This window comes from Coloeus monedula (assembly GCF_965178545.1).
Source record: "Coloeus monedula genome assembly, chromosome: 8".
Classification (NCBI taxonomy): domain Eukaryota; kingdom Metazoa; phylum Chordata; class Aves; order Passeriformes; family Corvidae; genus Coloeus; species Coloeus monedula.
In genome coordinates, this window is record NC_138788.1 from 36457621 (window position 1) to 36474830 (window position 17210).

General features: G+C 41.9%; 1 protein-coding gene across 4 annotated transcripts in view; it reads left to right on the plus strand.

The window, feature by feature from the left end:
* Positions 1-17210, plus strand: part of DOCK1 (dedicator of cytokinesis 1) — a 265665-nt gene that overhangs the window by 222824 nt on the left and 25631 nt on the right. For 3 of the 4 annotated variants that reach the window (XM_082286424.1, XM_082286426.1, XM_082286427.1), the window contains 9 exons: positions 1853-1942; positions 4163-4267; positions 6102-6243; positions 6455-6533; positions 6876-6960; positions 7800-7886; positions 11274-11450; positions 12093-12176; positions 16566-16703. In XM_082286424.1, coding sequence (XP_082142550.1) covers positions 1853-1942; positions 4163-4267; positions 6102-6243; positions 6455-6533; positions 6876-6960; positions 7800-7886; positions 11274-11450; positions 12093-12176; positions 16566-16703 — 987 coding nt within the window. The remainder of the gene's footprint in view (positions 1-1852; positions 1943-4162; positions 4268-6101; positions 6244-6454; positions 6534-6875; positions 6961-7799; positions 7887-11273; positions 11451-12092; positions 12177-16565; positions 16704-17210) is intronic. The other variant, XM_082286425.1, reaches the window with a different exon arrangement.

Below are 17210 nucleotides of genomic sequence, written 5' to 3' on the forward strand. Positions count from 1 at the left end.
TCACCCGACATTGATTTTGGGGCTTTGAGTGTGGAATGTTATTTGTGTGGTTTGGGGAGCTTCTGGTTTTTGGGGTGTAAAATATCTCTTTATTTGCACAGTACTTTAAAGCAGATGGGATTGGGGGATTTTTGTGGGATGGATACAGGGATCAGTTGTTGTGAAGGTTTCCTCAGGTCATCATTCCTCTTCTCTCCCCAGCATACACCTCCCACCATCATTGGAAGTTGTGGTGCTTCATCCCAAACTCCCTGTTCCCAAAGGTGGATGTTTTTGGGGACAAATGGGGAATTTGGTGTTCAGCCCTCCCCCTCAGCCCTCCTTCATCCACCTGCTCTTGGCTGCTACATCCCTTCAGGGTTCCACCAGGGCAAGGAACGTGTGGCCTGATGCTGAGAGGAGAATGAGGTGGTGTGGCCAGAGGATTTAAATTTAAGATGAAGGCTAATACAATCTTCATTTCTAACTCATGCTGAATCTCATTTTTATAATAAAGTGAGGTCAGCAATGCCAACCAGATTTCAGCAGCAGAGGCAGATCATCAAGTTTGATCTTAGATAGCCTGGTGTGCTAATTTCAGCATATTTTTGAGTTTGAGTGGTTCTTTCTCTTTGGAGTAGAAAAAACAAATGAAAAATGCACATTTAAAACCATTCTTGCTGCTCCTCATTAAGATTGTTGCCTTCTGAAGAGCTGAAGGATATTGTTAAATTTCTTTGGGTCACTTGAGACGGCTGCTGAATTTCATGGTTGAGGAACGAGAGGAAGAAGAACCAATGGAAATATAATGAGTATTTGTTCAAAGCAATATCTGCAAATTGCCTGTCCTGTCTAATACAGATTATAGATATTAGAGGGAGAGAGAGGTGATTATGAAATATAATCAATCACCAGCCTTGCTCCAAAGCCTTAGGTCCTGGGTTTCTTTGTGGACAGGCTGTGTTTGCACATTACTGGATGGGCTGGCAGGAATCATTTTACTTCTGAAGCTGTTTGATCATCTGACTTGATTTGCATCCAGTAAATTTGCATCCTGTGCCAGGGAAGGTGATGGAGCAGATCACCTTGAGTGCCATCAAGCCAAGAAGGCCGGTGGCCCCTGGGTTGCGTTAAAAATGGTGTGGTAGCAGGACCAGGGCAGGGATTGTCCCTCTGTACTGGCACTGCTGAGGCACCTCCAGCCCTTTTTAGGTTTTGGGCCCCTCAATGATAAAAAAGACCCTGAGGGGCTGGAGCGTGTCCAGGGCAGGGAACGGAGCTGGGAAGGGGCTGGAGCCCCAGGAGCGGCTGAGGGAGCTGGAAAGGGGCTCAGGCTGGAGCAAAGGAGGCTCAGGGGGGACCTTGTGGCTCTGCACAAGTCCTTGACAGGAGGGGGCAGCCGGGGGGGTCGGGCTCTGCTGGCAGGGAACAGGGACAGGAGGAGAGGGAACGGCCTCAGGCTGGGCCAGGGCAGGCTCAGGGTGGACATTTGAGGACAATTCCTTCATGGAAAGGTTTGTCCAGCCCTGGCACAGCTGCAGTGATGGAGTCCCCATCCCTGGAGGGATTTAAAATCCCGTGTGGATGTGGCACTTGGGGACATGGGGCAGTTTGGCCTTGGCAGTGCTGGGAGTTGTTGAACTCGATGAACTTGGAGGGCTTTTCCAGCCTAAACAATTCCGTGATTCCATTAATAGAGACATTCATAACCCCAGCACAGCTCTTTGGCACATCAGATGCTCAGTGTTTTCAGGCATGTGACACAATGCATTTGGCTGCTTCATTCAGATTTATTTGATTCTAATGTTGATGTTTAACCAAGGTATGTAATTCAGCTTCTTTGTTGTTGTTTTGTGATTTTTTTTCCCAACAGATGTGGGAAGAGGCCATTGCCTTGGGTAAAGAACTTGCAGAACAGTATGAAAATGAAATGTTTGATTATGAACAACTCAGTGAACTGCTGGTAGGTTTTTTTAATGACATAGACACTGCAATAATTTGTTTCAGAGTTGAATTTGTAAGCTTTTAAAATTATATCAAAAATACTACAGCAGTGACAGTAAAATGCAGAAACACATACCCATCTTGGCTTTGCTGGACCAATGTCAGTTTACTGGCTAGTACTGGAGTGCCTGAAAAACACTGATTTTTTTTTTAGCTGAAAGAAAAACATTCATTTTGGGGTATAAAAGGAAATTTTGAATGTAAATATGAATGGGAACATGAAAAAAAAAATCTCCATTCTCTCTCAAGTGTCCTTCCATATTCACATTTCTTTTTTTAGGTATGAATAATCCCCAAGCATTCGTGTCTACAGTCAGTTATTTTTGCCCTGACGTTACCCATTCATTATCCCTGCACCGTTTTTTTCCTCCTGTTCTCTTCCAAAGACATAAATGACAGCTGTCACTGTCCCTCCTCAGGTCCCAGCCATTCCCACAGGAGTTGGGATGTGATTCCAGTTTGGTTCTGAAAATTCTCACCTTTCAGGTTTTTGCTACATTTTACCTTTGCACTAAGAGTACATTTTCCTGAATTTCTTTGAATTGTTTATCTGGTTTCTTTATCCCAGTGTGTCTGAGCTGGGCATTCCCATGGTGTTGAACTCAGCTCCACACAGCCCCAGCTTACTCCTCCTGGTGGGGTGGGCACAGAATATTCTTCATTTCAGTAGAAAAGGAAAAGGGTAGGATTGTTCCTCAGCGAGAAATGATTGCCTTGTGTCAGATAGGATTATTCACCAGCAGGTGGCTGCTCTCCGAGTCCCTCAGTTTTAATTTTTCATCTCCTTTTTGCTTGCATGTGGGAACATGAACAGGTTTGTCACAGAGGCAGCCACTCTTTTATTATCCTGTTGGATCCTTTTGGGGGGAGAAGTTGGAATTTGTAGCCAATGATCACAGAATGACTGAATGATTTGTGTTGGAAGGGACCTTAAAGCTCATCCAGTTCCACTCCCTGCCATGGGCAGGGACACCTTCCATAGACCAGGTTGCTCCAAGCCCTGTCCAACCTGGCCTTGGATGCTTCTCCAAGATGGACTTTCTCCCTCTTCAAATAAGGGAGACCCACAACTTCCAATCCTCACATCAGACAATTGAGTTTATCTGCTCTTTATTCATCAGCCAGGAGATGAGATGTCACAGAATTAGTCCTGGGGTGCGTTTCCCTCACAAGACAGAGATCAAAATTCACATTCCTGTATGAGTCAGGTCTCACATAAGCTATCAGCTTTTCTTACTGCTGCTGCTGAACAGCTCTTTTTCTCCCCAAAATAAAATTTACAAGTTTTTTGTTCTTTCCGTTCTCCCTCTTGTCTCTTTTCTTCAAGCAATTTTAAATATTAGCCTCTAAGACAATTCACAAATGACAAAATAGTTTTGCTCCAGATGAGCTGAGAAATATTCGGCAGATCTGGGTCTTTGTAGTCTTGGTGCCATTTACTGTTATCTGTCACGTGGGAGCAGCACTAAACCTCATCCCAGATCAAAAGTCATTCTCTTTGCAGAAATAATAGACTAAAAATAAGTTAATGAACAGATCTTCTGAAGCTGCTCATTTGCTATTATTTCATCATTAGAGATAAAGAGCTCGGCATCGAAAGCAGATGGCGTCTGACATGCGTATGTTTTTTCCAAAATTTACATTTTCCTGCAGTTCTCAAATGCCTGCTTTCCATATGCAAATTCATGGTTGGAAATATGGAAGAGAAGCAGTAGAAAAATGTAATGAGATGTAACAGCCCAAAACTGGCAAGTCAGCACCACTGGGATGAGCTGTGTGTGGCTTCATCCTTCCGGTGTTTCAGCATCCCAAGTGTCACAACTGGAATGTCAAGATTGCCTTGCAGATTCCAGACCTTCATTGCAAGTGAAATATTGGATATGGAGCAGTGAGGTTCACCATGATGAGGTCCATCAAAATGGAGATATTGGATATGGAACAGTGAGTTTCACCATGATGAGGTCCATCAAAATTGAGATATTCCTTAGGGAACAGTCAGATTCACCATGATGAGTAGAAAAATGGCTGCAGAGTCTGGTATTTCAAATATTGCCGTGAACCTGATAGAAAGATGAAGAAAAAGGGGAACAAAACATCTTTAAATTAGAGATGCACACCTTAAATATGAGGAATCTCCTAAAAGCTCAGGTCATAGAAATGCCTCCTGTTTATTTTGCAGAGAAAACAGGCCCAGTTCTATGAAAACATTGTGAAAGTGATACGACCGAAGCCAGACTATTTTGCTGTTGGATACTATGGCCAGGGATTCCCAACATTCATAAGGGTAAGTGGCCACCTATTTCCACAGAGGTTTCTTGCTTTGGAAATTTCCCTTGGCTTGGAGAAACCTGCATGACACTGACAGGTGTTTTTTAGGTGTATAAAACAAACACTGATTTTTCCTTTCGGGTTTCTAAGATGGAATAGTTGAATTTTAGTAGAAAAACTTTCTCTTCAAATATATCCACTGCTTTATATTTCTTCAGGGTATCACTAGAAATGAAGATAAATGACCCAATCCATCACTCAGGGTCATAACCATCTGAAATGGTGACATTTTTGCCTGACAGGTTAATATATATTTATATATATAATATATATATGAGCATGGTAGCTGTGCCTTTTATATGTGTCCATGGTTTCAGGTGAGTGTCCTTCCCAGCACAGTCACTAAAATGAAGCTCACTATCAAAAGTGTGTGTGATACCTTTAATAGCAATTTTTACCATTGATTTGCTTGTGTCATGTGCCAAGTTAAGACATGTGTCACTTGATTGGTGCCAGGATTGTAGCTTTAGTGACATTTGAGGGGTTTTTCCCTCTAATATTAGGATTTTTATGGGTTGAATAGGGAGGCTATAACATGTCTGAATTGCATCTGTGTTATGATTATCTGGCACTTAGGTGGTGACACAGAAGTAACCCATCATTATTTAGTTAACTTCCCTGGGCATCCTGTGCCAGTGACTCCCCCCCCTCACAGGAATGAATTCTTTCCCAAGATTCCATCTAACCCTGCCCTCTGAAAACCAGGCTGTTGAATGTCCTGCTGATGGAGAAAATCCTCACTTTTCCTTCTATTCCAACATTCCCTGCGAATTACAAGTGGATATACATAAATTACAGTCATACAGAGGCCTCTTAAACATCTATTATTACCTTTTTTTTTTTTCCCCAATAGAGCGTTTTCTTTCCCCTACTGAGCATTTCAAAAGGCACCATTGCAGAGTTAAACCCAACTGGGCAAATCTGAACTACTCCAGGTTCCTACCCCCAGTCAAAACACCCTTTTTTAACAACTGCTGTGTAATTTTTTCACCAAGAATTCATTTGGAGATGAGTAATGAGGTTAAGCATATTCAGATGCAAATGTTATCCAAACTTGCTTTAATATGTTTGATCAGTTAAAAATATGCAAGTTGTCTTTTACATTTTCCTTCAGAATTTAATGAACTCAGCATATAAATGGACTGGATAAAATCTATCTTCATTTTCTTTATTGGCAAGGAAGAAACCAATGCTTACAAATACAATGTACTTAATTTTAAAGTGATAAAAAGTTTAAAGCTTATAATGGCAGAAATCTAATACATTAATGTGAAGTCTTTTTATAAGAGTCAGTATTTTTGGATATTCCTCCTCAAATCGGCATTGGTTTATGTTTCTGTTTTTCTCTGCTATTCTTGTTTACTCACCTAAGTGCCTTTGAATTAGTGTTTATGTATAAAAAGCCTAATTCAGTTTATTTATTGACATCCATTCCATCATTAGCTGTGGAAGGGGGAGGAGACATCTTGGATTTGGTAATAATTTCTCTTAATACATTTTCAATGGCCACCAATGTTACAGATCCTTGAAATAACGTATTGAAGTGATTTTAGTGTGGCTTATAAAAATACCTGAAGGTGATCATGGGCTAATTGATCCAACCCTGAATTGGAGGTGAGAAAACCAATTTGTGCTTCATTGAATCAGCATTAAAAATTGGTAAATTAACGATTAAACCAGTGTGAGGAATGTGAAATTGTTCTCTTACCAGCATTGCTGTCAGCGCAAATGGGGGCACTGGTTTTAGCACTGGGGGTGCTGGTGCCAGCTGTGGGTGCCTCTGTTTGCAGAACAAGGTGTTCATTTACCGGGGCAAGGAGTACGAGCGCCGCGAGGACTTCGAGGCGCGGCTGCTGACGCAGTTCCCCAATGCTGAGAAGATGAAGACAACGTCACCCCCGGGCGATGACATCAAAACCTCCTCTGGCCAGTGTATCCTTGGGCTGTACAACCAGTACAACCAGTACAACCAGTGCATCCAGCAGCTCAGGTCAAGGATTTATGGCCAGCGTGTTATACTTCCACCCTGACGGGCGTAACGCACCAATTGTGTTGTTTTGTCCTTTTTTTGGTGTGTTCCTGTTGAGCTGTTGGCTCTGTGTGACTGAAATGCCCTTTTCACTTCTTAACCCCTGAAATTCAGATATTCAGTGCTTCACTGTAAAACCCAAACTGGATTTACCCTCGAAGTTTCACAGGCCGGTGTCAGAGCAAATCGTGAGGTGAGTTTGGGTTGGGTTTGGGTTGGGTTTGGTCGTTTTCTCCGTCCCCTTTATAACACATTTTTGTTGTATTAAGAATCCGTGCACAGCCAAGGGCTGTGGGCATGGTGAGGGTGTTTAATGGTGATTTTTAATATTGGCACAGATTCCATCCAACCCACTGGAAAAGAGTGATCCCATATTTGTTGATAAACTTTCTCTAATATTAGAATTGAGTATCAAATCCCAAACAGACAGTGCTTGATTTTCATTGTGCTTTTGGGGCTTGGAACTGCATGATCTTTCAGGTCACTTCCAACCCAATCTGTTGTGTAATTCCATGATTCTTTGCCCTTTTTTCAGTTTCTACAGGGTGAACGAAGTCCAGCGCTTCGAGTATTCGCGCCCCGTTCGCAAAGGAGAGAAAAACCCAGACAACGAATTTGCAGTAAGAAATTATAAAGAAAATAAACCACTTTGGGTTTGCTTGTTTATCCCCCTCTATTTTGGGAATCTGAGCCATTCATTATCTTTTGCTTGTTGAAAAATAAATTCTAGGTTTAAAGGGATTATTTTTCATAGAAAGTTAATTAAGCCAATTTATCATGTTCTGGTTTATACCAATAGGAGAAAAAAAAGGGAAAAGCTGTATTTATTTGGTAAAAACAGCTCTTCTGAGAAAGGATTTTAAATTGTTACACCTGAAACTTGTCTTGCCATGAAGATTCCAGTCAGGCATCTGAAAATCTTTTGTCACTAGTACCTTTTGCTTTTTTTTTTTTTTTTTTTTTCTTTTTTACTAAACCATTTGTTTCATCTAACAGTCAATAAAATTCCTTCCCTGGGAGGGTGGGCAGGCCCTGGCACAGGGTGCCCAGAGCAGCTGGGGCTGCCCCTGGATCCCTGGCAGTGCCCAAGGCCAGGCTGGACATTGGGGCTGGGAGCAGCCTGGGACAGTGGGAGGTGTCCCTGCCATGGCAGGGAGTGAGACTGGATGGGCTTTAAGGTCCTTCCAACCCAAACCATTCTGAGATTCCATGAACAATTGCATCCAGTAAAACCAGTGGATCTTTCTGTGGCATTCTCCTTCAGAAAGGGAGCAGTTGTTCCCTGCTAAGTCACGTACCAGATTTAAATCAGTGCTGCTCCATCTTCCGTTTGGAATTCGCCCCTGGCTCTGTGACATCTGCCATACCTTGGTCCCTTGCCCTGGTGCTGATGTTTTAGGGCTTTGCTCGGGATCAAAGCTGTCCCTGTGATAATGTGACACTTGTGTTCCCTTGGCAGAACATGTGGATTGAGAGAACCATCTACGTGACAGCCTATAAATTACCAGGGATCCTGAGGTGGTTCGAAGTCAAATCAGTTTTCATGGTAAGATCGATTTGGCTTTATTGAGATTACTTTAAAAATGGGGATTTTATACAGCCAGGGAGCATTTCTGTGTCTCAGAGACTGTGCTGAGTTCTGTGAGCAAGGAATCCATGGGATTGTACCTGGCACATCCTGAGGGAACTTGCTTGATGGTGCTGATTGTTGACTGAGGGTGACTCAGGCAGTGCTTTTCCATTCCCAAGGGAAGGGAGTGCAGCCAGCCCTCCAAGGCCTTCAGCCCTTTTATAAAGTATTTGTGTCCCTCAGCAGGTGCCTGAAAGGAAGAGGGACCTGAGATGGTGTAGGGAAACCCTGCTCTATCCCAGAGAATGTAGCCTGAATTTTAGAAAAGAAGATCTGGGTATTTTGATTGTCATTAATTCAAAATACCCCAATAATCAAATGCATTGTATGGCTGCATTTCTTACCACTTGTGATTAAAGGTTGTTTTTGTTTCTTCTCCATATTTAGCTAAATATACCCTCAGCAACCTCACAGAGTAACTCCAAATTACTCATTTCTCTGTTCAACCATTTAGACTGTTTAGATAAGACATATCCATTAAATGCCTTTAAGATTAAATTATTCTTATGCAGCTGTAATTTTTAAGTAGCAATAAAAACATTGTTACTGCGTTTTTTAAATCTCTCTTGTGAGGCTTATTTTTAAAGGAAAAGAACAATTTGCATATGATTAATTAAAACCTTTTTCATTGCTCCATTGAGGTTATGTTGGACAGTTGTATTTGGAGGAATGGAAGTAATGCAGAAAATTACTATGGTATCTATAGTAACAGAATATGAATGTGATGTGTGACAGTAATAGGCAGCTGAATAAAACACATTGAATTTTTAATGAATTTTGTAGTTTCAATACAATCCTGATGGAGAAGATTGTGTTATCTTCATGATGGCAAGAAGTGCTGCTTGTAAAGGCTGGCAGCTCTGATGCCAGTCCTGATGAGCAGAGGGCAGAGCCTGACAGGCACTTTGTGTGTACACCTCTAATGCTCTGCCTGGCATCAAAATGGGCATAAATCCTGGGAGAGTGCCTCCTGTCAGCCTTTTGGGAGCAGGGATTGTATGAGCTGCACAGCTGAGAAATGATACCGGAATGGAACTTAATAACGTGTGGGAAGAGTGCTGCAGATAACTTCTGACCTCCTCTGGCACAGCTCCTACAAAATGGGTATTGACTTTCCTCAAGATCCCTGTCAGCTAAAATGCTGCAAGGAGGATCACAGGGTTTACATCCCTGTAATGCTAAATTGTGATTATGGATACAGATATTATTGATCCCTTACTAAGCACCAGGATACTCAAGCAGCTCTGCATGTTTCATGTTTTATTGATGGCACTGGAATATCGTTAAAGGGAGAGGTGAGATCCCATCAAATCAGTGCTGAGAGAACTGAGTAATTTCATAAATGCAGTGGATTATGTTACATAATCCATAGGAACATGGAGAATTGCTTTAGATCTGTTGGCTTTTCAAATTCCTTCTGAGTACTTTCACCTAAACCTTTGCAATCTCTTCTTTATCTGCAAGGAGTTTGGGGCCAGCATTTGTTATTCTATATCTGATTTGCTTCAGCTGGACACAAGTAGATGTAGGGGAAAAATTTGCTGAGACCAGCCAGGGAATTAGAACCTGGATTTTGAATCACACTTGGGTTTAAAAGCACAAATGCTCATCTCTGTTTTGTTTTTATCTCAGAATTTTGTACTGGTGTAGACATATCAGGAGAACGTAATTCCTGTTTTCCCTGATAGAGTGAGGAGTGCCCAGAGTCAGGAAGGCACTGGGAACAAGGCTCAGAATTTACACGTGTCATAAATAGCTTTCACTAGGTTCCAAAGCCCAGTTTGTAGTAGTGAGATGGCAACTGCAATTCTCCATCTGCTTTTAAAAAATAAGAGGGAGTGTTACAAGAGTAGTAAAAGAAAGGAGAATGAGAAAGAAAGCCATGATTGCTGCTACAGAAAAGTCAAAAAGCTGTCAGCTCAATGAGTGCTAATTTCTGTAGATGCTCAAGAGCTTTAAAAGCAATGGTTCATCAACACATTATTGCATAGTTATAAGCCCATTAATACAAATGACAGAATGCTAAATTTAGCCTCTGATGTTCCCAGCAGTTCTTGCCCAATCGGAGGCTGAATGTGGCTTCACTCCCCAGTCCAAATTCCCCCCGTGGCACGCTGGGCTCTGTCCGAGCCTGGCCTGCTCCCTATTCCCAGCAGAAACACCAGGCTCCTTCCCTGCCTTCCAGAATAATTCAGCAGGCAGGCTGCTAAAAATGCTAATTAAAACATCCTTGATGTAATCAGCTGGCAGGTGTAAGAGTAACAACTAAAGAGATTTGATTAGAAGTGGTTCTCAGAAACAGGGTAAGCAACTGATAGCCAGGTAGAAGTGCTGCTTTGTTTATGTAGCATTTATGGAAATGAGCCTGTAATCAAATATACACTTGCATTTTCCTCACAGGCCTCAGTTAACCTTCCTTTTCTCTCCCTACCACATCATTTTTTTCATACAAGCAGCCTGTGTCTTCTAGTGAGGACTCGCTACACTCTGGGTCACTGTGAGTTACTGATTTTTAGCCCATTCACTAATATTTCAAGTATTTTAAGGCTGGTTTCTCAACATGAACTTTTTGAAGGACACAGCTGGGCATAAAAGGTAGCTGGAGGTCAGTCAATTAAAATAAAGCCTGTTTTAGACAGTAGAAGAGCTAATTCACTCTGTGAAGATGTCTGAGGTCTCTCTTCATTGAAGTCCAGGCAGAAAGGAAATTTCTCCCTTCAGTTCTGGATGCTCAGATGAAGAAAATGTGACCTCTTGGGAGAAAGCACAGCAGATAGTTTAGATGTCACCTCATCAACGTATTAAACTCGATGTCCTTGGAAGCACACCAAAATAAACACTGCAAAAATGTCTTTTTGATTTTTCAGTGGCTTAGGATTACATTTTCCATCCGAAAATCCACGTTAAAGTTATCATTTCTTTCTTACTGTTACGTTAAGCTGGATCTTCTTTGTGCTGCTAAAACCCACCGACCCTTAATCTCTGACGTTCTCCATAATCCTCCAAAAACCTCACGTGATTCCTGCCAGAGCCTTTCTGGGTGTTGTGCTGGGATGTAATCTCTCCTGCAGCAGCAAAATGCAGTTAACTTCCTCCACTGATACCCATCATCATATCAGTGACTGCAGCACAGAGATACCAAATATCTAAATGCCTGAAATCACCCTTTCTGGTAATTATTGGTCAAAAATCTCCCAAGAACCTCGGTTCTGAAAGGCCTGAAATGTTTCTGCCCATAGGGTTTTGCTGAGCAGGTTAAAAACTCTGCTCCTTGCTTGGAAGCTCCTTTTGTTTGGGTTTCAGGTGGAGATCAGCCCGCTGGAAAATGCCATCGAAACCATGCAGCTGACCAATGATAAGATCAATAACATGGTGCAGCAGCACCTCAGTGATCCCAACCTCCCCATCAACCCCCTGTCGATGCTGCTCAACGGCATCGTGGACCCCGCTGTCATGGGAGGCTTCGCCAACTACGAGAAGGTAACGCCGGAATTCCCTCAGGATTCCCTCTCCTGCTGGGCCTCAGCTGATCCCAGCACAGAGAGGCCAGAGGAGGGATGGAGCAGCTCTGCTGGGAAGAGAGGCTGGAAGAGTTGGGAATGTTCAGCGTGGAGAGGAGAAGCTCCGGGTTGACCTCATTGTGGCCTTGCAGAGTCTGAAGGAGCTACAGGAAGGATGGAGAGAGACTTTGGATAAGGGCTGGAGGGACAGGACACAGGGAATGGCTTCCCAGTGCCAGAGGGCAGGGCTGGATGGGAGATTGGGCAGGAATTGTTCCCTGGGAGGGTGGGCAGGCCCTGGCACAGGGTGCCCAGAGCAGCTGGGGCTGCCCCTGCATCCCTGGCAGTGCCCAAGGCCAGGCTGGACATTGGGGCTGGGAGCAGCCTGGCACAGTGGGAGGTGTCCCTGCCATGGCAGGGGTGGCACTGGATGAAATTTAAGGTCCTTTCCAACCCAAACCATCCTGGGATTCTGTGGTTCCATAATTTTCACTTCATATTTGTAGCTGTTCCTTCGCAGAATATCTGAGTTCATCAGTTTATCTCTGTTTTATCTCGTTCTTCTGGTAGGAGATATTTCGCTTTCTGAAATAATTTGCTCATTTCTCTCTTTCTCAATTAGGCATTTTTTACTGAAAAATACATGCACGAGCATCCCGAGGATCATGACAAGATTGAAAAGCTGAAGGATCTGATTGCTTGGCAGGTAAAAATCTTGAAGTCAGGTTTGGCAGAGCCAGCAGCTGTGGAAAGGCAGCTTGGTGTCACTTTGGAGAAAATTCAGACATTATCCTCACCTGGGATACATTTCTTTGCCATTTCAATCTGTCTTGGAGCTTGAGTTAAAGTTCATGTTTTCAAATCTGACATAATTTCTCATTTTGATAAACGCACAGAGAACAAATATGATCAACACCTTTTATTTTTTCTTTTTTTTTTTTTTTTACAAACTTCATAAGTGAAAATCTCCCATCTGTACCAAATGAGAAAATATTTTTCAGAGCAAACAAGAGACAATTCCAGTTTTGTTCCGTACTCACAGACTGGACATTTTCCTATGGTCTAAGGATAATTTTGTGATAACTAAAAAAATACCAGTTTGATTGGAAATGTGTTTTTTTTTTTCCCCCACAGCAGAAGAAAGTGAATCATTGTCTTTTCATATTCAATTCTGTCTTTATAATAAAGGGAATAATTTACATTTCTGTTCATTTCAGTCTTAGAGGTGGTAGAACCAAAGCTACAGGATTCAAAAATAAAATACCCTCTGAAGGCCATAAAACCATCAGTGAATAAAACCTCTTTTGGTCTGGGGAAAAAAAAAAGCCTTTATTTATTTATTTTCTTGTGAGCTTTTAGAGAAGATTAGATTTTATAAGCTTTAAGTTTTATAGAGGAAAATAATTTGGTCCCAGAAGACTGACTTGGTGTCAGCTCTGTGTCTTTGCCTCTGAGAGTGATACTTCAGATGAATTCCAAACACACTTCCCCTCAGCAAAGGCTCACTTTGGTGACACTTGCGTATTAAAATAATATTACAATTTGAAAATATATGTGGCAGCTGATCACACTGTATTTTAATTATTCAGGGCTTTTAAACACATGATTTCCCATCAGCTTAGTAGTTCCAAAACAACAGGAACGAAGCAAATAGAGAAAAGGGATCCAAAATTATTTCTAAATCTGAAAATTATGGTCATTAAAAGCTGCTTCAGTGCTTTTAAATTACCTTGGATGTTTCATACACATTTAGACTATCCTAAAATTTAAAATTCCTCTCAAATTCTTTCAGTTTCCAGCCAGGTGGGAGTCAGCTCCCAAATATTGGGAGAAGGATGCGTATGGAAGCCTTGGCAGGGGCTGAATTCCCCCCGGGCCAACAGTGATGGAAAGCAAAAAGGAGTTTTCATTTTCCAGTAATGTGGGCCTCAGAGTTTTGTAATCACGTGGAGTTTTCTCCCTGCTGCATAAATCAATCTGGGTGTATGAAACAGGAGCCTGACAATTGTATTACCAGCTGACCAGCTAAATTTAATTTTTTTCTCTCCCCTTTCTTTCTCCACTGTGCTGTGGAATTCAGGATATGATCCTTCTGTGATTCCTGTGGACTTTAGGTGTACATTTTGTTTCTGCCCCTTATTAATTCACATAAATTCCATTAGCAAAGCAATGTCCATTTTTGTCCTTCTTGGTGCTTTTCCAGCTTAGGCAAAAAACCGTTCCCATGCAACTGCACCATTTCGAGCTGATCTTTCATTTGAACATGAAGATAATGAAATGATTGATTGAAATTAAGGCAGAGAAATGAATGATTGATGACATTAGTCACTCTGCATTTAGCTAAAGTATTTACAGCACACCGAAACAGAAAAACACCACGGCACATAAAAACCTTGTACTCCTTCCACAGAGATGGAAGAACTGCTGCATACCAAATGCAGGTTTTATGATCATGCTTTATGATACCTTTGTTCTGAAATATTGTTTTCAAAGATTAGTTTAATAATTCAAATCAGTGTCGTTTTTTTCATTCTTTTCAGCCAAGAAGATCGAGATTTAAAAAAAAAAAGAGGGGGGTGAAACAAATCAGGGAATAATTTGAAGTTGCAGTGGAACTTTATAAAATTTTAAAATCAGCCAAGAACAGAGTTATGAAATTAGAAAGTGCCTTTTCTCCAAGGCCAGATTAGTTGGGAGTATCCTGAATGTGGCAAAATTCTGCCTCTTAACAACAATTCATGGAGATGTAAAATTCCATGTCACTCGTCTGGACATTCCCCTGTGTCTGGAACGGAGACAGAGGAGGAATTTTGGAGTTGGTAGAAGATGCAACAGAAATGGTAACACAGTTAGAAGGTTCTTCTGCACTTGATAAATGTTTAAAGATTAAGTGGTCTTGGACAGGGAGGCCAAATATCCTGACTCAGCAGCCTCCCATTGTTCTGGGGCAAGGCCATGGGGCGTTTATTAATTTCAATTTCAACTTCTTTAAAACATTAACAAACCTGTCCTTCTTCTCCTCCTCCTCCTCCTCCTCCTCCTCCTCCTCCTCCTCCTCCTCCTCTTCCGCCTCCTCCTCCTGCTCCTCCTCCTCCTCCTTCACCTCCTTCTCCTCCTCCTGCTTATGCTTCTGCTTCTCCTGCTTCTCCTTCTCCTTCTCCTTCTCCTTCTCCTTCTCCTTCTCCTTCTCCTTCTCCTTCTCCTTCTCCTTCTCCTTCTCCTTCTTCTTCTTCTCCTCCTTCTCCTCCTCCTCCTCCTTCTTCACCTCCTCCTGCTTCTCCTTCTCCGTCTCCTCCTCTTTCTCCTCTTTCTCCTCTTTCTCCTCTTTCTCCTCTTTCTCCTCTTTCTCCTCTTTCTCCTCTTTCTCCTTCTCCTCCTCCTCCTCCTCCTCCTTCTTGTCCCCTCTCCTTTCCCCTTCCCCTTCTCCTTCCCCTCCCCTCTCCTTTCCCCCTCCCCTTCTCCTTTCTCCTTCTCCTTGCCCCCACTTTTTTTTTCCTACAAATAATGTAATTTGCTTCTTGTTGCTTGATTTTCCAACCTGGAGGTGGCTGATCCCTAGGACAGGCTCCTCAGTGTGTTTTCTGCCCATAAAATGGTCTCAAGACCTGAAGCTTCAGACCCCTCATGTGCTTCACCTTGGTAATTCCAACTTTTTTTAAAAGAATCCATTTCAAATATCAGCAGTTCTTTGAAATAAAGGAGCCAAGTGACCACTTATCCCTCCGAAACAGGAGGGTCACAGTGTGGCCTGATAATTACGAAAATTTACAAATTCATTTACTTACTCAGAGCAGGAAAATCTTTCTGGTTTCACGTTTAATTTTTGTCGAGGGCAAATCCATGTGGTTATAAATAGAAGCCATTACATTAAAAAAAAAAGTCGTTATTCTTCTCTTTGTTTGTAGTCTTTTAGGAGAAGCAGCTCTGTCCATTTAAATAGTGCCAAATCACAGGGCATCATCTTGATAAGATTTCTTGAGTTTGTTCATCTGTAATTCATCTGTGTATTTATTATTCTCCTTACTAATAAAGCTGCTCCTTCTGATTGCTGCTCAGTCTTATTAGAAAAATCTGTTTTTAATCAGTATTATGATTTAATTATGAATTATTAAGAAGAAGCCTCTTAGCTTGATTGCTGCAGAGAATATCTGAGTTAGAATCAGAGCAGTGTGTGGGCTGAAACGGACCTGGAAGAGGAAATATTTTTCCTGAGCTGGAGGTAGAAAACTCTAATGGTGTGTCTGGGTAGCTGTGGGAATGAAAATGTCTCTCTTAAAACGTTTCCAAAGGTCAGCTACACCTCCACACTAGGAACTAATTATATAATCCTGTGCTGGCATGGATATTTGGTGACAGAAGCCTTGAAGATAAATGATTATTTTCAGTTACAAAAGAGAATTAATTTAATTTTTTTCCTCTTCTGTTTTCTTCCCAGGGAAAATAAAATAATTTTTCTAAGGAGAACTATATAGCTTATAAAACTGTATGTTTTATTAATAAATATTGCTCTGCAATATATATCTGTCCAAGTTTGTAACTCATTTGCAGCTTTAGAAAGAGCATTTATTAAAGAAAACATAAACTATTTTCTTCTTCAGGGTTTCATTCTCATGGAACTGGGAGAGGATTTGGCATTAATAACCCGGTGTGAGACTCATCATTCATCAGTTTGCTGTTTTAAAGTACAGCATCTGTGGGGGCTTGAGAATGGAATATCACAGGGGGGGTTTGTGCTGTGGGATGAATCCAATATGGGATTTCTGGGCAGAATTAGGGCTGTATTAAATTTAAAGGACTTTGCTTAACAGAAAAATAGGGAAATCGTGAAGAGCTGGTTTTTAGATCCTGTTGTACCTCTGTGCAATGAATGATGATGATCACTGTGATCACAGTAATAATTCTTGTTGTCATTTTGAATCTTTTTATTATTGTTGCTATTTATTATTATTACTAGTGTTATGATTACTGTTACTATTGCTCTTATTGCCAATATTATTGTTACTGTGTGAGCTCTTGCACTGCTGTGGGAGTGTTGCCACGTCCCTGCGCTCAGGAAGGGCTGGGCATGGTGGAACAGCCAAACTCTGCTTTCCAGATCCCATTCCTGGCTGAAGGCATCCGGATCCATGGGGAGAAGGTGACAGAGGCCCTGAGGCCATTCCATGAGAGGATGGAGGCGTGTTTCAGGCAGCTGAAAGACAAGGTGGAAAAGCAGTACGGAGTCCGTGCCATCGTAAGTTCCCTCCCAATTTCTCCTTTCCACAATAGCTGGAATTTCCTTAAATTACAGCAACTCACTATTCCTGTGTGATAATTCCATTGATTAAAAAAAACGATGTGGATGCAGCATTCCTGGTTGTTCCCAGTGATCATCAAAGTGTGGAACAGTGAGCAGGTGGGAGATGTTGAGGAAGGCTCGGTGCTTTCACTTCCGAACACGGGAGCAATTTCTAAACTACCTGAGTGTGTTCCTTGAAAGTCAAGCTAATCCTTCAGTTCTGAAGGATTTGGGTTACAAAAATGAATTTAAAAATGGGCACTTAGCAGGATTCTTCCGAAGCTGAACGTCACCTTTCCCTAGGTGGAATTCCTTTAGGGAGGAGAGGGCTGTGCTGCTCTATGGCACCATGTGGTTGTACCTACACTAAATGTAGGCAGGCAGGAAATCCACAGCTCCTACTCCATAAGTTTAGAAGGAATGAAATTCGTGCTTTTCTCATTCCAACAACCTATTTGCAGT